The 23,757-nt window shown below is 43.1% G+C and overlaps 1 protein-coding gene across 1 annotated transcript in view; it reads right to left on the bottom strand.

Annotated features, from left to right (window-relative positions):
* Positions 1-19,089: 19,089 nt before the first annotated feature.
* Positions 19,090-23,757, bottom strand: part of LOC126946027 (T-complex protein 11 X-linked protein 2-like) — a 6,028-nt gene continuing 1,360 nt past the window's right edge. The window contains 6 exon segments of the mRNA XM_050776011.1: positions 19,090-19,520; positions 20,723-20,886; positions 21,648-21,829; positions 21,928-22,148; positions 22,395-22,531; positions 23,362-23,582. Of these exon segments, the coding sequence (XP_050631968.1) occupies positions 19,288-19,520; positions 20,723-20,886; positions 21,648-21,829; positions 21,928-22,148; positions 22,395-22,531; positions 23,362-23,582 (1,158 nt within the window). The 3' untranslated portion in view covers positions 19,090-19,287.

The raw sequence follows: 23,757 nt of genomic DNA, 5'->3' as shown, positions 1-23,757 counted from the left end.
ATTAATCTTACTTAAGACAGACACAAATAAAATTAAATACCTCGGAATTAACCAAAGAAGTGAAAGATCTCCACAATGAAAATTATAAGACATTCATGAAAGAAATCGAAGAGGACACAATAATGGAAAGTTATTCCACGTTCATGGATTGGAAGAATCAATGTTGTTTAAATGTCCATAATACCCAAAGCAATCCACAGATTCGATGCAATCCCTACAAAAGCACCAGTGACATTCTTTACAGAAATAGGAAAAGCAATCTGAAAATGTATATAGTACCACAAAATACCCAGAATAGTCAAAGCTATCCTGAGCAAAAAAGAACAACACTGGAGGAATCACATTACCTGACTTCAAATTATACTACAGAGCTATAGTAACCAAATCAGCAAGGTACTGGCATTAAAACAGACCCATAGACCAGTGGGACTGAATAGGCAACCCAGGAACAAATCCACACACCTACAGTGAACTCATTTTTGACAAAGGTGCCAAGAACATACATTGGGAAAAGGACAGTCTCTTCAATAAATGGTGCTGGTGCTGGGAAAACTGCGTATCCCTATGGAAAAGAATGAAACTTGACCATTATCTCTCATCTTATATAAAAATCAAATCAGAATGGATTGAGACATCAGCCTATGAAACTACTACAAGAAAACACGGGGGAAACGCTCCAGGATACTGTTCTGGGCAAAAATTTCTGGAGTAATACCCAAGACGCACTGGCACCCAGAGCAAAACTGGACAAATGGGATCACACACAACTAGTTAAAAAGCTTCCGCACAGCAAAGGAAACAACCACCAAAGTGAAGACACAACCCACAAAAAGGGAAAGAATGTTCGCAAACTACCCATCTGACAAGGGATTAATTACCAGTATAATATATAAGGAGCTCAAACAACTGTACTGGAGAAAAATCTAATAATCCGGTTAGAGAATGCACAAAAGATTTGAATACACATTTCTCAAAAGAAGACGTACAAATGGCAAACAGGCAGATGAAGAGGTGCTTAGTATCACTGATCTTCAGAGCAATGCAAATCACAGCCACAATGAGATATCGTCTCACCCCAGTTAAAATGGCTTATATCCAAAAGACAGGCAATAACAAATGCTGATGAGGGTGTGGAGAAAAGGGAACCCTTGTACACTGTTGGTGGGAATCAAATTAGTACAACGACTGTGGAGAACACTTTTCAGGTTCCTCAAAAAACTAAAATTTGAAGCTACCGTATGATCCACCAATCCAACTGCTGAACCCCCCACACCCAACCACACAACCCCCACCCCACACCCCCCCCCCCCAACCACCCCCCCCACCCCCCCCCACCACACCCACATACCCAAAAGAAAGGAAATCAGTACATGGAAGAGATATCTGCACTCCTGTTTGTTGCAGCGCTGTTTACAATAGCAACACGTGGAAGCAACCTAAGTGCCCATCAACAGATGAGTGGATAAAGAAAATGTGCTACATATACCCAATGGAGTACTATTCAGTTTTAAAAAGAATGAGATCCAGTCATCTGCAACAACGTGGATGGAATTGGAGATCTTTATGTTGAGTGAAATAAGCCAGGCACAGATAGACAAACATCGCATGTTCTCACTTATTTGTAGGACCTGAAAATCAAAACAATTGATCTCGTGGACGCAGAGAGTAGAAGGATGGTTACCAGAGGCTGGGAAGGGTAGTGTGGAGGCAGCGGGTAGGTGGGGATGGTTAATGGATACAAAAAATTATAGAAAGAATGAATAAGGTGGGATATCACAGCATTTTGTCTAAAGTCAATAATAGTTGAATTGTACATTTTAAAGTACCTAAGAGGGTATAGATTGTTTGCAACACACATGACAAATGTTTGAGGGGATGTGATGTGATTAGTACACATTGCATGCCTGTTCCAACATATCTCATATACTCCATAAATATATACACCTACTATGTACCCACAAAAATGTAAAAATGAAAACATTTAAAAGAACTTCAGGCTAACGAACTAGGATATCTGGCAGTAAAAATAACTAAACAGCAAAACATTCAAGGTACTGCGTGACTTTGTTCAGCCACTCAGGCAAAAATGAGAGGAGAGAGAAATGCTTTAAAGATGGAATTTGTAAATTAAAAGATAGGGAGAAGGTAAATATGTTGAAAAATTTCACCCTAGCCATGTAAAGAATGAAAAAGCGTGTTTAGGAGTGCAAACTAAAGACATGGCCAAGTGACCACTTTGCTAATGAGATTACCATGGATAGAAGGGAAAGGGGTGCTATTCAGTAAGACAAAGACAACTGAAGAAAGGCCCTGATGAGATTTCAGAGTTTTCCAGGCTGCTCCTCCAGTCACATGTCCAGGGCACAATGCGAAGGCAAAGTTTCCAGAGAGACGCCCACGGGACCTCAACATCTGCTGCCCTGTGCTGCTTTAAGTGTCTGCTCCCCACACCTTCGTGCAGCACTCCTCGGCTGTCCCAGCCATAGTTCAAGGGGGGGCGGGGGGCCGTGTGCTGAACAGGCTGCCGGTCTGGAAGGCTCAAGCAGTGGACCTTGGCGGCATCCAAATGGTGCTAATTCTGCAGGTGCACAGTGTTGACGAGCTGTGGGTCTGTGATGGCCTCCACCTAGATTTCGCAGAATGCTGCAGACAGCCTGAGGACCCATGTAGAGACCTGCCACAGGGGCAGAGCTGCCAGAGAGAGTCCCCACCAGGCCAGTACCTGGTGGGGCTGTGGGAACAAGTCAGTTGCAGAGAGTCCCAATTTGGGTAATGTCTAGTAGAGGTGTGGGAGCTGGACTGCTACTAAGATCCCAGAATTTCAGAGCTACTGGCATTTAATGATACCCTGGGAGAGCTGGAGGAATAAGACTCCAACCTGTGAGAGCTGCTGGGTGGACTGAGCCTAGCAAAGCCATCGAGGCATGCCTGCCTGAGAATCTGGCGGCCCAATCCCTGCCTCAGGTTGCCCAGAAGGCAGAACTTGAACATTATTCTCAAGCCTCAAAATTTAATGTTGTTTGTTCTGACGGGTTTCGGACTTTCTTAGGATCAATTATGCCTTTTCTCTTGCCTCTCTCTCCTTCTTGGAATGAGAATGTCTATCCTACGCCTGTCCCACCATTTTATTTTGGGAATAGACGACTTGTTTTGATTTCACAGACTCACAGCTAGAGGAAATTTGCCTCAGTCTGGATCCTGCCTTGAGTCTCACCCATCTCTAATTTAGATGAGACTCTGGACTTTGGGTGCTGGAGTGAGTTAAGACTTTGGGGCTACTGGGATGGAATTAATGTATTTTGCATGTGAGAAGGACATAAATTTGGGGGGCCAGGGACAGAATGCAATGGTTGGTTTGAATGTGTCCCCAAAAGAGCATGTGTTGGAAACTTAATCCCCAGTGCAACACCTAATGGGAGGTGTTTAGGTCATGAGGGTTGCACCTTCATGAATGGATTAATACCAATTATAAAAGCGCTTGAGTCTATGAGTTTGATCTCTTGCTTTCTCTCACTTGTGCACTCTAGCCCTCCCACCTTCTGCCATTGGATGACACAGAAAGAAGGCTCTCATCAGATGCAAGCCCCCCCCACCTTGGACTTCCCAGCCTCCAGAACTGTAAGATATAAATTGCTGTTCTTTATAAATCACCCAGTGATACAGTTTGGCTCTGTGTCCCCACCCAAGTCTCATCTTGAATTGCAATCCTCACGTGTGGAGGGAGGGACCTGGTGGGAGGTGACTGGATCATGGGGGCGGTTTTCCCCGTGCTGTTCTCATGATAGTGAAGGAGTTCTCACGAGAGCTGATGGTTTTAAAGTGCGGCACTTCCTTGCTCTCTCTCTTGCCTGTCACCATGTAAGACATGCCTTGCTTCCCCTTCGCCTTCTCCCATGATTGTAAGTTTCCTGAGGCCTCCCCAGCTATGCAGAACTGTGAGTCAATTGAACCTTTTCTGTTTATAAATTACCCAGTCTCAGGTAGTATTTTTATAGCAGTGTGAGAACAGACTAACATACCGTACAGTGTTGGGTGTTCTCTTATAGCAGCACAAAATGGACTAAGACAGGTATCCCAGGGTTCACTTTGCCCTCATCCTCAGGACAATGGAAAGCACTCAGCCTGGGCCCTTGCCACCTACTACCTCTAACTGAAAGTGAGTCTGCTGGGTGTCCTGTGGGTTGGAGTGGGAGAGGGGGCCCAGAACCCTTCATGCCCTGTGAGATCCTGAGGCCAAGGATTGGCACTGACCAATTCACCCATGGTGTGGCATGTGGGAAGTGACCTGTCACCAGTGTCTTCACACGGTGTTTGTGAGGAGAATCTGTGAGATCTGGAGCTGGGGTTCAGAGAAAATTGAGGGGATCTGTCAAACAAGGCAAGAGTAGGCCTCAGACCATTTTGTCAGGGTCACATGAGCAAGGTGGAGTTTTCAAAATAAGTCATTTCCTGAAGGGCATAGTGAGGAGAGCCCTGGGAGCCAGAAGAGACTCTACTTCCTGTTCTTAGTGCCCCCTGAGTTTGCTACCAACACCCAGGGAGCTGTTTCCAATTGAGTCACCCCTGCAGAGCAAGCTAACTATAGTCAGGAGACCTGGAACCCAGGTACTTGTAGCTACGGACATGGGGGAACTCTGAGGGCCTGCTGCATGCCAGGTTCTGTGCTTGCTGCATTACATTACATTTTCTTCCTCCATGTACTCCTCATAACAGGATTCTGACAGGCAGAATTACCAGCTTCTTGGCCTGTCTTAGGTTGCTGAAACTTAATGAGTTGCAGAAGCTTGTCAGGGTTCAGTCAGATGCTACGTGAAATTGCCAGCATTAGAACTGAGCTCTATTGGATGGGCGTGATTTCACCATACATAGTTTTAATAAACTCTTGCTTATCACATATTCTTAAGGAAGGACAAAGTTACAAAAATATCTGAAAATAGCTGAATGACAGAAAAAAAAAAAGTTCAGTCCATCTCAGAGAAGGCATATTAGAGACAGACATGGAAAGTATAAAGGACATAGGAAAGATAATTTAGTGGCCACTGGAATGAGAGTAGAAAAAAAGAATCACACCTTTTCCTTTTAAAGTACTGAATGTACACAGATGCTATCTGTTTGTCAGAATCAGACTTATAACCCCAAAAGTCTCCGGACAGATCAGTTTGCAAGGGGAAGGGAGTGATAAAAGGGACTGATATGCAGTGCATCAACCAGAAATTTCTATAATTGTCCATCCCTTAAGAGCAATCCCTTCTTGTGTCTCTATGCCCCGAGAGAGGACACCCAACCCCTGAGAGAGCAGAAGATAAGTCCGCACATGAGAGTTTTAACATTCTGAATGATGGAATTGTAGTATACAAATCACACACCTACACAGGTAGGGGTAACTCCCAAGTCAAGAGTTATAATCTTTCTTTAAAAAAAAAAAAGCATAGCATGAACACTTCTTAAAACAAAAATATATGTTTTTTTTGTTGTTAATTTGCTATTACGTATTTTCAAGTGTTTCTCTCAAGAAATTTTCCTAATCAAAAAATGCTAAACATTATAAATGTATATTTAGAAGATGAAATCATTCTACATCTTCCCATCACTGCGACCCATACATATTCAATGTAAAAAGATTGGTGTATATTTTTCAGATGTGTTTCTCTTTGGGTAAGATGTCTACCTACCTGTCGTAGTCTGTTTTCTACTGCTACAATCAGAACACACAGGCTAGGCAATTTATAAAGAAGACAATTTTATTTGGCTCACTGTTCTGGTGGCTGGGAGGTCTCAAGAGCGTGGCACCAGTATCTGGCAGGGGACATTGAAGGTGTCACACGGTGATAGAGTGTGTGAGACAAGAGAAAATGGGGTTCGGACTTAGCCTTTTATCAGGAGCCCACTGTCATGATAACTAATGCACTCTCACAATAACGACATTAATCCATTCATGAGGGCTCTGAACCTAATCTGTTCTGAAAGGTCCTACCTCTCAACATGGTTACAACAGCAATTAAGTTTCCAACACATGAACTTTGAAGGACATATTCAAAGCATAGCAGTACCTTAAATATATTTTTAAGTATTCGTTTGTAGGTTCTTTTTAAAATTTGCAATCACATAAATAATTTTCTTCAAATTGGCTTCATTACTTATTTGGACATCAGATTTTCATTTCTTCAATTAGTGTGGTTTTGTGGCAGGCCAAGTCTCACTAACACCGGCCTCCTCCGTATCAACTGTTTCAGTTCTGACTCAGTGGTGAAGTTAAATATTAAAAGCTGAAAGAGCCAGTGCCCTCGTCCAAAGGCTGGAATGTAACAAAAGCCCACCAAGAGTTTTGCCTAGGCCTTTCCTGGGCCTTAAAGCATGACAAGATAATGAAGGAATTCTTAACAGGAACCATTCAGGATTAAATGACTTTCACTGGGGATCTGAAGAAACTCCCCAGGTCTCCACAAACAAGCTTTACTGGGGACTCCAGGAGACAAGATAAGGGTATTCACCCCAGCACAGGGACCCATTTAGATTAAGTAAATGTTCTGAGGCTCCAGAAGAAGGTCTTCAGGACTCAGATCTTAGTCATAGATTAGGAGAAGCTAATCACTTGTGTCTTTCGATGAATGCACACTTACACATAGACATAGAGCTTATAAGGTATATAAGCTCTGGAAAACTTTGTAATTCTGCGTTGGTCTGGCGATAATTTCCAGGCCTTCTCCCTGTAACCGGTCACAGAAATAAAAACTCCCTTCTCTACTAGTTCATCGGCATCTTGTTATTGGGAATCAAGAAAAAGCAGCCCGACCCTCGGTTTGATTCAGGGACAGTCTGACATGTGTCCATAGGTTTACTGGAAAATCATTTTGCTTTTTAGGCAAAGTATCTGTTGACATCTTTTGCCCCATTCTCTACTGATTAGCAAAAGTCCTTTGTGGTCAAGCATATTAGGATCAAAGTCTGTAATATTGTTCACAAATATTTACTCACGGCTTTTCACACTTCTGGCGGTGCAAAAAATGTTTTAATTTATTCATTGATTTTTTAAATATAAAAATAATGCAACCCATGGTGGAAAACATAAAACTGAGCAATTGTGTTGTATCAACTACTCAACCACTGGAGATGCCAGCCTTCAAAGGCTTGAAGGCTTCAGAACACAATGGAAAAAAGCTTTAGACCTAATTCTATATTTGTGAGCAATGGGAATAATTGAATGCGTGTTTGGCTTAAAAGTGATACCATGTATAGTGCCTCTGGCTTAAAGTAATTCTGTAAATGTTAATTTCCTTCCCTCCCTGGAGGTCTTTTTCCTGTGCTTCTGCCTGAACTCCACACACCACCAATCCATGTGTCCCTATATCCAAGCCTCTAGAACTGAGGGTTTCATCTCCACCATCATCTTCGCCGTCAAGTGAGGGGGATGTTTGTGTACCTTGTGGGCATGACGTAGACACCAGGGTACTTAAAACTAGACCTGTGACCCTGGAAAAGCTTTTAGTTATATTACAAATTTATTTAGATAAATTAAGGCAAAATTTAAAAAGACATCCATCCACACCTCACCACCCCCCCCCGAGAAAGTCACATATAAAAATGTGAATTATTGAAAAAAATATTTGGAGCATATTTTGTAAGCAAATGCTTGGTATGTAAATACATCTGACTGCCTGAAAAAGTATTGTTCAAGCTCTACAGTGAAATAATTCAGAGAAGAAGTATACATCATGATCAAATGTAAAGATAAAAGTAAAAAAAGCAATGAGATATATAAATATAAAGGCAAATTAAAGATTAGTGTGTGCATATATAGTGAACCAGACTTTGAAGAGTATATATGCCCCTATAAAACTAGCTTTACAATATTATACACATGGAAATATATCTAGAAAATAAAACCTAAATTACCAAGAGCAGACATCTTGTTGTGCAAAATGATTGTTAAAAGAAAAGCTTCAGGCAAACTACGTTTAACAAAGTTTGAGCAAAGAACAATTTACACATCAGGGATCAGTCAGTGCCAGAAGTGGTTCCGTGAGTTCTGCTCCCCAACTTGAGCAGTATTTACAGACAGAACATAGAAGCAAAGTACAGAAATAACTTGATTGGTTACAGCTAGGCATCTGCTTTATTTGGACGTGGTCTAATCAGTTGGCAGCCTGTGATGAGCTGAAGCTGAGCCTCCTGTGATTGGCTAAGATTCTGTTGTTCGTTATACTCCTAGTTCGGTTTTCAATTTGTTTACAAACTAAGTTAGGTTGCAGTTTGTTACCTAGGAAGTCAAAGTAGGAAAACAGACTCAGGCCAATGAATACCTGCTTATTAAATTTAACAGGGTGAAAGGAAGATACAAGAAAATTTATCTAATAAGGACGTATTTTTCCATTTCATTTACGTTTAGAACAAATGTATTAATTTTGAAATCATCCAGAGTAACTGACATACAATTTTTGTAATTTTGTGATACATTCTGGGATACGAATTTCATCACAAAAATGTTGTGTAAATATATTTCTGGATATGAAAAGATAACACGCACACAGAGTATTTATGTCCCACCACACACATATGTGTGTGTGTGTGTGTGTGTGTGTGTGTGTGTGTGTGTGTGTACGCATACACCACACCCCATGTAGCTTTCTTGACATCAGTGGTCAGTGACCTCCGATTTCTAAGTTTTCTTCAGTGAAAATTATTTGGAAAAATAAAACAATACTTACTAAATGTTTTTTTCATTCACAAATGCTGAAAGAAAGTAAAATGCAATCATGATGAAATCTCCTTACTCAGCAATTCTCTTCTTTATTGTGACACACACGACTATCATAGTGACCCTCCTCTGCACTCGCTGAAACTAAAGCCCCTGTCACTGCACTAAGACACTCAGTTTATGCCTCCCCTCCCTTACACACTCGGCTGAGGGAGCTAGTGGCTATTACAGGGTTGGGGTCACAGCAAAGATGGCAGAAATGTGATTTTTATTGAGATAGTGAAATATTTTCTGCAGTCTGGAAATAAATGAATTATACATAAGAAAAGAAAAGTCATGATCAACACCCTACTCAGCAATAATCACCACGTGGCTGGTTCCCGAGAAGCTGTAGTGTGCAGGGACAAGCCCAAGTTTGGGCTTGTGGAAGAGCCAAGAGACATATATAAAGTCACCAATCTGCTTCTTTGTGGATAAAACTTGTTACGTGATCTCCTTCAATCGTCGTGAAACCTTTCACAATAGGTATTACCACTGTCCTACCTAGAAGGAGGGGAAAAGTTAGAGCTGATTAATAACTTGCCTGCTGGGGCTGCTCTTTAACACTGATCAATCCAGAGGCTGAAGTTCTAAGACCTCCAGGTATTCTTCATTAACTTTTTAAACACGAAACCCATATTACTTCTTTAATCATAAAAATCTATTATAATTAAAAAATAAACTACTTGCAAAAAAAGTAAAAGATATATGAAATAATTGGGAAGACAACTTGGCAAATATATCTCAGATGAGACATTAACATCCTTGATACAGAAATAACTTTATAGAGGAATAAGAAAATGATGTCAACCTAGAATTATCATGAAGAGCAACAAATACGCCAAATAAAATGCCATGAAAATGTTCCCAGTTACAGTAACTACAGAAGTTGTAATGCAAAACTTGAGATAATGTACTAAATGAAAAGACAAATTTTCAGAAGTGCGAAGGCTGGGACATCGAATAGACTTTCTTTTTTCCCGATGGGAAGGGTGTCAGGAAACAGGCTCTTCTTATGTACTGTGGGTTTTCATGTCAAAATTTTAAGTTTCACTTGGCAGAATCCATTGAAATTTAAGATGTTCATACTATTTGCATGAAATTTAAAATGTTTATGCCCTTGGTGTAGAGAGAGCCCCAGGGAGCTGATGAGGAGCCAGCATAACATGGGGCCCCTTTTGAATTTCTCCTTATGGTCAATATCCCTGCTCCCTATTGACCCTGCTGCTAAGGGTTAGGGGTTAAAAATTTTCCCAGTGTGCTGATGAGAAATTCTGTGTGGAAGGCCCCATAGAGAAGCTCATCCTCAGACATGCAGACACAGCTCCATACTTGTGTATTCCTTTACACCAGAGCCTCTAGCCTCACAAACCTCTTCCCTGGTGACGTTTCTGAATTTGCAGTTTACTCCATACTTAGGGCCCAGTGGAGTTTGTAGTCAGTAATGGCCACAGCTTTATCTCCTTGCGTGCAAACTGACCCTGCTCTGCACTCGCTGAAACTAAAGCTCCTGTCACTGCACGAAGATACTTAGTTTGTGCCTCCCCTGCAGACACACAAAGTCACAGATGGACAGGCAGACATGAGAGACAAGGGAGTTCATGCTCAGTGAAGGTGGAGGTGTATTCATAGGGGTCCAGATATGTGTTGGAGGGCCCTAGTTGTCATACATTTTACAGATCACAGCCTGCATGAGGTGGTGGGTACTACCACTCACCCTGTGCCACACGAAGCTGTAAATAAGAGTTTGGGGGCTCAGGAGAGAAGAGTGGGCTGGGAAATTAGACTAGTGCTGGCACTTTAGACTAGGGCCTGGCACTTAGATGATGAGGTTTGTTAAAGCTGTTAACATTTCCAAATGCTCTACCTTGAATTCTGGAAAATGAGCCACTGGCTCTTCTGCCTGAAGATGCAGGTGCCATTTAATTGTGAAAAACTGAAGACGATTGTTTCTCTATAGGCCTCTGTAGCTGACGGAGTTATAATTAAACCTTTCAGGCAAAGATCTGTCTGAATATTTAGGGAATTGAAACAAACAACTAACAAACACTATTCAGACTTGCTCTGACTTCGACATATGTGACCTATGTTCTTTGCCACGTAGGCCGCGCCAAAAACTGCTTGAATGTCCTCACAACATGGCAGCTAAAGCCTCCAGAAGAGGGGATGAGCGAGAGTGAGTGCGGCGGGCCGTGGCCAGTCTCTTAAGTTGCACCCTGTCATTTCTCCTCGTTTTTCTAGATTTATCCCCACTTCCTAAGAGCAATCCAATCCAGAGCAAATCTTGACTTCCTTAAGCCCCCGACAAAAGTCAATAAACACAAGCCCAAATCCTAAAATAAGTCATCCCTAACACCCTCTTATTGGGAGATCCCCCATGGGTCTCCCTGGTTCTCCCTCACTGCAATGAGTCAAAAGCCCACGTTTGTTTGGCTCCAGGTATGCTCCTGGTGATCTTTTGGCCAGAGAACACTGCCAGAGGCATGGTCCTGAATTGGCTAGCCACCCAGGGGTGGTGATGCAGAGTTTCTTAAGCCTCATCACTCCTTGTTTCCACAGTATCTGGGCTCCACGCTGGTCAAAACAATCTGTGGGGGACAGCGTCCACTGCAGATGCCTGTACCAAGCTGCGGGTAGATTATCTGTGGTATGGTGAGGAGTGTGAGGTATAAGTAAGGGCTGATTAGGATGGAGGGCAGCAAACGGCAGCCACAGCCAGGAGGGTCCAGCTACAGCTGCTCTGCTCGTGTCGCCGGGCCCTGGAGCACTCTGCTTAGGGATATGGTGGCAGGGAGGCCTGGATTATGGAGTTCATGAGGGCTTAGCTCTGAGAGGAGGCATTATTCCCCATATGTTGCTTCTCTTCCTGCCCATCACGTACGAAGGCATCAAGTTCCTAAACACCTCCAACAAGGGGTGCTTCTCACAGGGAGCCTCCGTGGGGAATGAGCCCAGAAGCAGCTGTAGAAACTCCTGAGGAGAGTAGCCTTCAGGCCCTTTTCCATCCCTTATCTCCAACTAACTTGTGTGCCTTCCCTCAGAATACCTCTGGCTCCTGTTATTACTCTGCACTCCTAAGAGTCTGTCCCAGAACTTGCCTCTGAACTGATATCCTTACCCTTGGAGTCCCTGCTTATAGCACCTGCCCTCAGCCCTAGTGCATAATTGCTGCTGATCTTTGCAAATACGGATTCCATTAGTCCTAGTTGTCTGCTCATGAGACTTTAATGGCATCATTCCCTTAATGATCTCAGAATTCCCCTCCATGCAGCACTTCTTGAGATCCCAACCTCCTGTAACCCCCCTGCTAAAGAAAGCCAGTGGTTGGATGTAAACCCTTCACCCCATTCAATGGCCATATCCAAGAGCAGAAACCTCAAACCTAGATCACTGTTCCTCACCCACACCAAAATAAAATAAAATGGGGAGAAGCAGTGCCTGGGTGTTTTAGCACCCTAACCTGCATGAAGGAAAGCTGGTGATGTAGTGGTGAGAGGGCGCACTTTCTAGGGGTTGAGGAGGGAGGTGATATAGGCACGCCCTGAGGGAAACCAGTAGTCAGGGAATCCCAGGACACTGCTTGCCCCCCAGGAGAATGTCACTGTTGAGCAGGAGATCTGTAGGCTGGACTCATCAACAGTGCTCTGCCAGTACCTTCTTCGTACTTAGCAATTGCTTGATGTGTACATGAAGTCTTCGCTATCACTCAGTCTAATTCCTCTGTATTCAGTGGTGTATTAGTTTGCTAGGGGTACCATAACAAAATAGCACAGACTAGGTGGCTTAAACAACAGAAACTAATTATTTCACAGTTCCAGAAACCAGAAGTCCAAGATCAAGGTATTGGTAGGCTTGGTTTCTTCTGAGGCCTCCCACCTTCATTTGCAGATGGCTGCCGCTTTGCTGCCTCTTCGCATGGTAGTCCCTCTGTGTGAGTGCATCCCTAGTATCTCTAATACTATATGTCCTAACCGCCACATTTTACAAGGACACCCGTTAGATTGGATGAAAGCACACACCAGTGGCCTCGTTTTAACAGAACTACCTTGTTAGAGGTCCTGCCTTCAAATACAATCACATCGTGAGGCACTGGGGGTTAAGCTTTCAACGTGTGATTTTTGGGGGACCATAATTCCGTACATAACAATTGGTGACATTAAAGCACAGAGGAAGGAAGGGGCTTGCCCAACACTTCAGTGACAGGTTCTCCTAGGTCAGGCAAGGTCTGCATTTTGCCCAGCCTTCCTCCTTTGTCGACATGGAGGCCCTATTTACCAAACCTTCGGTCTAATACTTTATGTGACATTCTCCCAATTTTCTTCTTTGGGGCGCCTATGCTCTCCTGGGCAACAGATTTTAAGATGAGGTCATACTGGCGTCCTTATAAAAGGGGGTAAATTTGTACAAGACATGCACAAAGTGAAAATAATGTGAACAGACATAGGGAGAACACAGCCATCTCTAAGTCAAGAAGAGAGGCCTGGAACAGATCCTTCCTTCTTAGCTCTCAGAAGGAACCACCGTCGCTGACACAGATGTCTAGCCTCCACAACTGTGAGAAAATGCATGTTTGTTGTTTAAGCCACCCAGTTTGTATACGTTATTATGGCAGCTCCAGCAAGCTAATCCACCTTTTACAGAGCTCCCTGCTGCCCTCTCAGTACCAGGGTGGATGTTGCTGTTAAGTGTCAAGAGAAAATGATGTTTTCCAAAATATGTGTGGCTCTGGATCCCAGACAACTCTTGGCACTCCCAACGTCATTGGAATCTTATGTGTGTCCCAAATCTTACCACCTGCCTGGTGGCAGTGGGGTGTTTAGGAGCAGAGGCTCTGGTAACAGACTGCCTCCCTTTGATTCTGGGCTCAGACACTCACTAGCTGTATGATCTTGTACAACTTTCACTGTGCCTAGTTCCTCAGCTGTAAAAACTGGGATATAGTGCAACCAATCTCAGAGGCTTCTTTTGAAGACTAAATGGGGCAACTTAGTTACAGACTGTGTAACTGTAGCTCACATTGCCAGTATAATAATCTCTCTGGTCCAGATTATGCCTGTGCTGGTGCTCTGCGTAGGGGCATGGTGACACAGGACAGGCATCAGAAAGAGAAGAAACAGCCCCTAAACCCCCAAATTATTTCGGTTGTAATCTGTTTCCTCCCAGGATCTGACACAGGAGACCATCCTGACTTTGGGGCGGGCATTTAAGGTGGCCGATCAGCTAGCCCTAAAGGCCCAGAAGTCCAGGCCGATGGAAGATTTTGCAGCTGGGAAACTGAAACAAAATCTTCCAAACCAGTCTTTAAGCTTCAAGTTGGCATAAGGAAATTGGAAATACATAGATTCCAGTCCCCAAGGCTCTCTACCTCCTCTCTAGCCTTGGGATTTGAGGTCTTTACATGGGACTGCATGCAGAGAGGGTCTTCCCATACTTCTAGAGACTTTGCCCCTCCAAAAAAAAAAAAACTTCCTTCTTAACTACTTTCTCTGCTGCCAAGGTCTTTGCCTTGGGGGGGCAGCCACCACTCTGGCACCAGGTAGACAGTGGTCAGCCACAGTGCATTGCTTTGCTCCCCTCCCTTGCTGGACTTATCCCAGGGCTAAGCCACTGTGAGGCCACAAGGAATACCGCTCACAGAGGAGCCCCTGATAATGTAGATTAGTAACTACTGGGGGTTAGGGCAGGGATCTGCTAATAGGTACAGGATTTCTTTTTAGGATGATGGGAATGTTATCAAAATAGATTATGGGAATGATCGCACACAACACAGTGAGCACACTGAAAAAAAAACTGAATTGTATCTTTTAAAATAGGAAACTTTTGTTGTGTGAATTATATCCCAATAAAGAATGTAGCACAAGGGAGTGACTCGTGCAGCAAAGAAAGCCTATATTGTCTTAGAGAATACCTAAATTATCACAGAACTGTTGGTAGAAATATGGATGATAAAAGGCACTGCTGTTGAGGGCTCAGAAAGAAGAAACATGTTTTTGGAAACTGGGAGACAGGGTATTCTTGTCACATCGGGGCAGAAAGCTCAGCTCAATTGTGCCTTACATTTGTGTGGAAAGCAGAACTTAAAAGGGATGAACCCGAATATTTATTTGAGTAGATTTCCCAGTAACATGTTGAAGCTGTGGTCTGGTTTCTTAGTGGTGCTTATAGCATAATACAAGAATAAAAGGAGAAATTGAGGGATGAGAGCTGTTAAGCAAAAAGGAACCAAGACTTTAAGATGTGGGAAATTCTCAGCCTATTCAGACTGCACAAAATGCTAAAATTGGGAGATTGACTCTCAGGAAAACATGCAGTAAGAAGAAAGCCAAGGATATGGCTGGAGAATCTTTTGCTAAAGCATTGAAAGGATGAAAAGATCAGAATATTCGCAGGGCTCAATTAAATCATGCATGTGACTCGTGGGTCCCCTCGATCTTCTCAGCAGAATCCAGGAATAGAGATAAGATTATCCAGGAAAGATCTGTCAAGTAACCTCTTGTCCAGTGGAGAGAATCCTCAACACATAGAGTAGACCCATGAGGTTTTCAAAGAATGCCATGCCAGCAGAAACACTGCCAACTTGAACTGAAAGTGACAGAGAGAGGATGAAATAAAAGAAGGCTGTTGGACTTCCAAAATTCTACAGGCAAGAAACAGGCAGATAAAAGTATTCTGCTGCAAACATGTATTACTCTTCAAAACAAAAACAAAAACAAAAAAAGATGACTCTGAGGACAGAGCCTGGCTCTGTTCACTTAAAGGATGGAACCTCAGGCATAGAGGGCAGAACCTCTAGCCACGGAGGAATATTCCCAGGCCTTGAAACCTAAACGAGTTTACCCGATTGGATTTCAAGTTGGTTTGGAGCTCGTAACTTTTTGCTTGCTTTCATTTTTTTCCCGTTGGGAGGGGGAATGTCTATAACTATTATCCTATGTCCGTGTCACCACTGTAATAAAAAAGAGGTAACCTTTTTTCTAGCTCGCAGGGCCACTGATGAAAAGAAATTTTGCCTCAAGAAGGATCATGCCCAGAGTCTGTCTCATACCTGGTTTAGATGATTTACAGATGAGATTTTCAACTCTAGTTGGAGTCAAGACTTTTGGGGATATTGAGGTGAGGCAAATATATTTTGCATGTAGAATGAACATGAATTTTGGGAAGTTAGAGGGTAGGCTGTGGTAAGCTAAATAATGGCCTCCAAAGATACCCATGTTGTAGTCTCTGGAACCCTTGACTGTCACCTCATATGGCAAAAGGGACTTTACAAATGTGACTAAGGATCTTGAGGTGGGGAGATTATCCTGCCTGGCGCTAAATGTAAGAACGTTTCCTTATTAAGAGGGAAGGAGAGGGACATTTCACATAGAAGGACGCAATGTGGTGACTGACACAAGACGCTATGATGCTGGCTTGGATGGTAAAGGAATGGGAGCTCTGGAAGCTCCAGGGAAGAATCCATTGCCTTGCCAAGGAATAAAGAATACAGCTTCAGAAGCTAAAAATGGCAAGGCAATGGATTCTCCGTTAGAGCTACCAGAGGGAGCCTGGTCCTGCTGACTTCCTGATTTTGACCCACTGAAACTGATTTTGGTCTTCTGACACTCAGGATGATAAAAAAATAAATGTATGTTATTTTAAGCCACAAAGTTCAGGGGGTAGTTTGTTACAACAGCCATAAGAAAAGAAGAAAATAATACAGGAACCTCTAGAGATGATCTAGTCCAGTGGTTTTGAAACAGTCCTCAAAACTCCTTCTTCCAGCTCTACTTCAACTCAAGCTGCCTAGCTTTGATCTCTCTTATTCGTGGTCTTTCTGGAAAGATTTCATTTTTCGACAAATAACTCTATAGAATTGAACAACAAAATCAGTAATTTAGTCAAGTATTGAATTTTATAGATGAAGACAAAGAAAAAGCCCAAGAAAGTGAAATGATTTTCCCTTACTCACTCAAAGAAGACCAGATAAATAAATAAATATATAAACAAACAAACACAGGTTCTCACCCTCAATTAGAGCTTTCTGTACCACATTGTTCTAAAATTGGAAAAGTAGATTGGAGATAAATTGTTAAAGAATAATTGAAATAATATATGTAGAGTGCTTAAAAGAGTGCCTGGCGCATACACACTCACAAATATTAGTTGTAATTATAATATATACTTGCATATGCACAGAATATCTTTAGAAGTATACACAAAAACCTGGAAATAGTTTCCTCTAAGTAGGACAAATGAGATACAGGGGTGGGAAAGAAACCAAATTTTCTCTGTACTGCATGTCATTTTTAACCATGTGCATGTTCCACCTATCTAACTGTGCATCCATCCATCCCTAAATGGTGAACAGAATTGAGTGGAGCTATCTTTCCTTGTTTAGGATCAGGATTCCCATTTCCTCCATGTGGAAGCACAAGAGAACCAATAAACTCAAAATCTCCAAGAAATCAAAATAAGTCAGATTTTAATTATAAAGTATAAAGCAAAGTTTCACTGCAGCCGAAAGTCAGTATCCATCAACTACTCAGTCATCTTCACAGGGATCGCTTCAGAACACACTTGTCTGTAAGATAATCTGGCTCCCAAAATTAATATATTTTTTAAAAATTGTACTAGTATTGTCTAATCAGATTAGATAATTTAACTAGGCCGGGCTCACTGCCTATTTATTAATTATAAAACATTCATCTGCCGTGGTCTCTGTCCTGAGATTATCTAGTCACAAGATTAGAACACTTGAGTGATCCATTCCACAGCTTTTCTGTGTGCCTTATCTCCAGCCAAAGTAAAAGTAGCACTCTGTTTACCCAGCTATGTCACCCATCTGGTATCCACCCTCTAGGGAAATCAATCAGGTGGTTCCCCTGGGACTAACGGAACTCCAATCTCATCTGTTACTTTTCTTGGGCTGAGTAAATTGTACTCAGCTCCTTCCATCCGCCGAAATAATGAGGATATGATTTTTTTTTTCACCCAGTTTGGGTCTATCCCACAAGTAAGTTTCTATTTTTCCCTGTCCCTTCTAAATCCAAACCTAGTCCAAATCCAAACCTAATTTTTTACCTAATTTTCTAGATTGCTGCTTGTCTGCTGCAGTTGGCCTGGGAATGATGGGATGAACCTCTGCAGTCTTTAAAAACAAGCCCAAGTCCTTGTGGACCAAGAACATTTATCATTTGTGTTGCCAAGTCAGCTCATATTCATAACTTGGCAGTTGGAGTCCCAGACTAGGAGTGGGAAAAAGCATGGCAGCGGCCCCACGCTTGAATACGCACATCGATTCTGTCAAGAAGAATGAGATGTTCTAAGCCTAGAGATGTGGAAAGATAAGATTAATTCAGCTATAGAAATAGGATCGGAGTGAACTTGATACGACACTCACTGACCTAATTGCTTCGGTTTACTGTCATTATCAGAGATTCCAAGCCTGACCCCTAGAATCACTTGAAAGAAACAGAAATCCCATGGAAGCTGAGACCTGTCCTTAGCTGAATGCTTGTTGGCACAAAGTTGATATTCACAATATCAACTTTCAACCAATCCCCAGTTTTCATACTGTTTAAAACCGGACATTGGAACAGGAGCTGGGAACTCTTACTATTGCTGTATCCTTGAAAATTATAAGGAAATGTGGTGCTAGAAATGGAGTTCTATGACTTCTCTTCATCTGCAATTCAGTGAATTTCTGACTTCCAGAAGCCCTTATATTCATTCTCTGGATAATCTCACAAAGAGTTTTCAAAGCCCTCAAGGAAATGAGTTTTCACTGGAGAAAATAATGCTAGTGACTGCAGGTTAATGAGTTTCCCCCTCCCCCACCAGATTACTTAAGGCTGTATGTCTGCTGCCTGAACCCTGAAGGCCAGGTGGTGATCCAAGGCCATGCATGGTGCCCAGCTTAGGAGCCGAGGTGTCCGTGAGAACCAAAACATCCCAGGGCGTACTGGGAAACATACCAAGAAAAAGAGTCTCATTGCATATGGAAGGCAAAGAGCCAGAAAATTAGCTTAAAATCAGCTTGCAGACGAGTGTCAGGGCAGATCCCCAGAGCTGTCCTGCTGCCACCCAGGAATGCCCCATACGTAAGTCCCAATAAATTCATCTACTTATCAAGTTGAACTTGTCCGGGTCATTCTTTGGTCTCTTAGCTCCTTCCCAGTTTTGAGGGGGCGTTATTCTATACACTCCCAGGATTTTCCCTTACCAGTACCTGATGCCCAGATTCCAGCTCAGGCAAGCATACTGAAGAATGATCAGCCAGTGAAGGGAAAACGGAGGGCCCACTGGATTCTCACTCAGCTAGTTAGGGGATGAGGGTGCAGAACCTGACTTTAGCTAGAACACAGGAGGAACTGAAATTTTCTTGCAGCTCAGAAGTTTATTAGTGAAGGGGATTGGGCCATTTGGTGTTTACATGCTTGACCCCTGCATCCCTGTGTCCTGGCTGTAGCAAGGAAGAGGGCTGAGTGTTCGACTGACCACAGGTGATGTCCTCCCAGAAACATGCTGACCTCTCTCTCCTGGATCCCTGTTGCCATGGCTGGGGTCCAGCACTATCAGTTATGCTCCACATCTGTTTCTTGTGCTTGAGCTGGATGGATGATGTTTTTTAGGATCTCAGCATAGTATGGGCCAAATACCTGCTGATTATGATGCATCAGATTGAGAAACTTCCAGCCCAGTTCTGCCAACTCCCTTTCAATGAGAATGAGGCCTCCAGGAAAGTGTAGCAGAGACTCCTGCATGCCATGAAGCAAACAGCATTTGAGAAACAAACGGATCCGCTGATCTGGGAGCAGGGGAAAACAATGAAAAGAGGAACAAACAGGGTTCAGAAGAAATTCACAATGCCTTTGCTCTATCTGCTCACCAAAGTTTTGCGTTAACAGAGTTATTCACTGACCTCTCCGCTCATTCGGGTAAACTGTATACATGTGATTTTTGTTTGTTTGGGGGAGTGGAATGCCATCAAGCTCCCAAAGGACAGTGCATGATCAAAAGATGCTGAGGTAGTAAATTTCTAGGGGGTTCATAAGATTATGTAGCTGGACGTGAGATCCTAGTGCACATTTAACTTAATAAGAGGACTGTAGACCCGGTACCTGAAAGTAACAACACATGTTGTAACCAGTGCACCACGTTCAGGCCCATACACCCAATCCAGGCTACGATCCGATGCTAAAGTTCAAAGCAAGCTGGCCAAGTGTGCTGCTTCCATTCCAGCATGGAACATACCCTACAGCCTAACTCAACAGCACTTCCATGGAGAGGCATAGGGGCCCAAATGGTAGCTTAAAGCATAGGATAGAGAAAGGGTTTCTCCATATATCTTGACCGACATTTAGAATATGCCCTGGAACGGGCTGGGTGCGGTGGCTCACGTATGTAATCCCAGCACTTTGGGAGTGCGAGGCAGGCGTATCACGAGGTCAGGAGTTCGAGACCAACCTGGCCAACATGGTGAACCCCCATCTCTACTAAAAATACAAAAAAATTAGCCAGGCATGGTGGCACCTGCCTGTAGTCCCAACTACTCGGGAGGCTGAGGCAGTAGAATCGCTTGAACTCGGAAGTTTGAGGTTACAGTGAGCCTAGATCGTGCCACTTCACTCCAGCTTGGGCAACAGAGTGAGATTTTGTCTCCAAAAAAAAAAAAAAAGAAAAAAGAAAAAGAAAAGAAAAGAAAAGAAGAGAAAAAAGAAAATACCAGGAATGATTCGTAGGGTTACTGTGACAGTATCCAACACCTGTGAATGACATATCTTGGGTGCAGAGCTGCCTTCAAACCATACATGCATTCTTCAAATTGAAAAAGATCTATTTGAACCATGCACATTATAGAAGAGGAAACTAAAGCAAACAACTTTCCAAATGATCATGCCTTTTCATTTTTAAATGGTTAGGTAACTCACTTTCAGGGTAAGGTCTACCCACCCCCGCACCCCCCACATTCTTGCCACTTTTCTGCACGACGACCATGGGGATTCTTACCAACAATGCTCCGAATGCAGTTTTCTTTCTTGGTGATGTTCTGGAGTTGGCCTAGGAGAGATGCTGTGTTTTCACTGCTCAGAGTAGTGAGGCCCATGTCCTTAAGGCCTTGATGGATTTCCTGAGACACCTGTTCACTCACACTCAGCATAGTCTCTTCAGGCCTAGATAATGAGGGATAGAATGCAGAGTGGGCCTGGCAGAGGGACAAAGTCCGGAGAGCCTCATACCACAAACCAGGCCTATTCCAGGAAGAATTCCGGCTCTCTGCCACCAGAAGACAGCATTAGCCACCGGGCAGATGACATACACTCATTGTTACCCACAAGGCACCACTTGATCCAAACATACAGCACCATACGCCACTTCGATGAAAACAAAGTAAATTGGGCAAGGGCTCGGTTCCATCCTTGGATCTACTCAGCATTCTCCAGTCCCATCAACTGTATTTAAATATTGTTTTAAGACTCTATTGGATATTTTTCACGGTTTTTCTCCTACCCCACCAATTAAATTGCAAATAAATTAAGAGGCCTGGACTTCCAACTCCTCCTTTTACTTTGGTATAATATCCCTGCCCCCACATGCAGTGAATGGTCACTATCACTGACCAACTGATCAACTTCTGGATACACATAGCACAAATCCACTGTCATTCAATCAAGTATATAATGATGCATTTTTAGCAAGCACATAAGGAATATTTGCAGCAAACTGGCTTCCACACTCTCCTCTTTGGAAAATAAGTTTTATTTTCTGTATCCCAAACCTCAATACAACTTATCAAAGATACCAAAATCTTTGCAGATCGTTTCCAAGGGCCTTTGTGTGGTTTGTGATGAAGAATAAGCAATAATAGTATTGATATTACCTATGTCCCAAATACCACACATTTTCCCCTCTAACAGAGATCTACGAATCTTACCTGGAGATAAATTCCTCAGTTAGGGCCTTGGTGATGCATTTCAGTCTATCCACAAATTCAGATGAGCTGAATAAAATTTCACCAGAGAAGCTTCTGGCCACTAGCAAGACTGAGGCCAGGACAGTTAACTGGTGCAACTGGAACGCCATTTCCTGGAGCCGGGTTCTGTCCATCAGCAGAGTCTGGTGAGGGAGCGAAGGACAGCCCATCAGAAGAGGAGGGTTTGAATGGAGGCACTGAATAGCATAGAACAAGGCAATGCCCCAACACACATCCCTACCTCAGGGAATTCTTCGTTTTCAGGATCCCAGAGGAGGAGGTTCAGGTAGCCTTGGTATAGCACCATTGTTGGACTCGGGGGCTCTGAGTTGTTACCTGCCCCGTTTGGAAGTGAACACGCCACGCTGCGAGAGGAGCTAGGTGACTCAGGAGAACTCGGACATGGTGTAGTGATGTCTGTGGCTGCTTTGGTTAGCCATTTTGTGGTATAATCGAGGAGACCTATGACGAGAAGGAAATACGCATCGTAAAATTCCAAGGCTTAAAGAGGACAGCTTTGAGACATACTCCTGGTCTATAAAGAAGTGATTTTGTAGATCTTTCGATCTTAGAGAAACACTCCCTCTCCCTACCCCTTGCCCAAGGAAGAATCTTCCTTTTCAAGAAATAGAAAATAGCCTCTATTGCTATAAGAAGGCAGACCTGAGGTCGAATTTCCCCTCTCTTGCCCTTAAATTTTAAACATACTGGGCTGTTTATCAAGGAGTTCCTGGAATTTAGCTTGTTCATACTGGATGGAATGCTCCTGCAGGTAGGGTCGAAAGCTCTGGATGGTATAGTTCACCATGTCCATTTTCATTAGGCCCAGAACACGGAAGATGCCCCTGCCATAGGGAGAAACAGAACATTTACACTATTAAAGGAAATCTAGTGTGGAAGGGTGGAATCCAAGCAAGGAGCCATAAAAGCAGAGTATCTGAGAGTTAGAAAAAGCCTTAAAAACAAATAGTCCTACTTCAACTTATGAATAACGGTATTGTGACCAGTGACCCAAGGCCATAGAGTGAGTTGATGGCAAAACTAAGGACAGTTATACCTCCTGACACTTTAACTACCATATTAGAGGTCTTTCGCCTGTAATCATTTTGTCACCTTAAAAAAAAAAGGGTAGTCAGTGAAAGGAAAATCACCAAGGTGTTAACAATTATATGTGGGTAGCTGGGATGTGGGTGACTGAATTTCTAACTCATTGAGCAGATCATTTTACTATTCCAGGTCCTGGTTCTTCTAGCTGTGAAACACGGATAATCCTCTTTCCTGTCCCCTCACAAGGTTTGAGTTGGGACAAACAGGACAACATCTGGGAAAAGGCAATTTGCAATCTATAGGAGAAAGAATTACTGTACCTTAATGTCTTAACAGTATCATGACATAAAGGAGACCCAACTGATCTAAAGATCATCAAAGGAACCCTGGGAGACTGTCCTTGGAAAATAAAAGCCAATAATCCAGAAAGGAGAAAAGGTGTGTTAGTCAGGTCGTCAGTACACAAGAGCTAGATAAGACAGGGGCTATATCACAGCATCTGGCTCAGAGTTCTCCAGCACAGTGTCAAGAGCTAGATAAGACAGGGGCTATATCACAGCATCTGGCTCAGAGTTCTCCAGCACAGGGTCTAAGGCAGATTTGGGGGACAGCACATCTAGACTCTCACCTCAGTAACTGTACTGGATCTGTTATGGCCTCTAGTTTCTGTATCGCTTCATCTCAAACTGGTGCACATAGCAGAGTCATCAAATTGAGAATGTAGTTAGAAAGATGAGGGACATCCAGGGCTCCATGTTCTGCTTCCTGCTTGAGGAGATCTGTGTCCAGAGCTTCTTCTATCTCATTTCTTAGGCGGTTCTGCCATGGTAATAGCAGTGATAGCAAGGTCTGCCCAACAAAGGAAATCAAAGGAGCCAAGTTCTGTTTAGAACCTCAAACTTTCTCCAATGAACTATACTCTTAGGCCAAAGGCATCCCAGATTATGTCTTCTGGGCGGCGGCAGAAAACTGAGTGTCTAAGTTTCTTAGAGTGTATTGTTTCTTTCTGTTTAGAGGACAATTA

Source organism: Macaca thibetana, chromosome X (assembly GCF_024542745.1).
Source record: "Macaca thibetana thibetana isolate TM-01 chromosome X, ASM2454274v1, whole genome shotgun sequence".
Classification (NCBI taxonomy): Eukaryota; Metazoa; Chordata; class Mammalia; order Primates; family Cercopithecidae; genus Macaca; species Macaca thibetana.
This window is presented reverse-complemented; position numbering and strand designations above follow the sequence as displayed.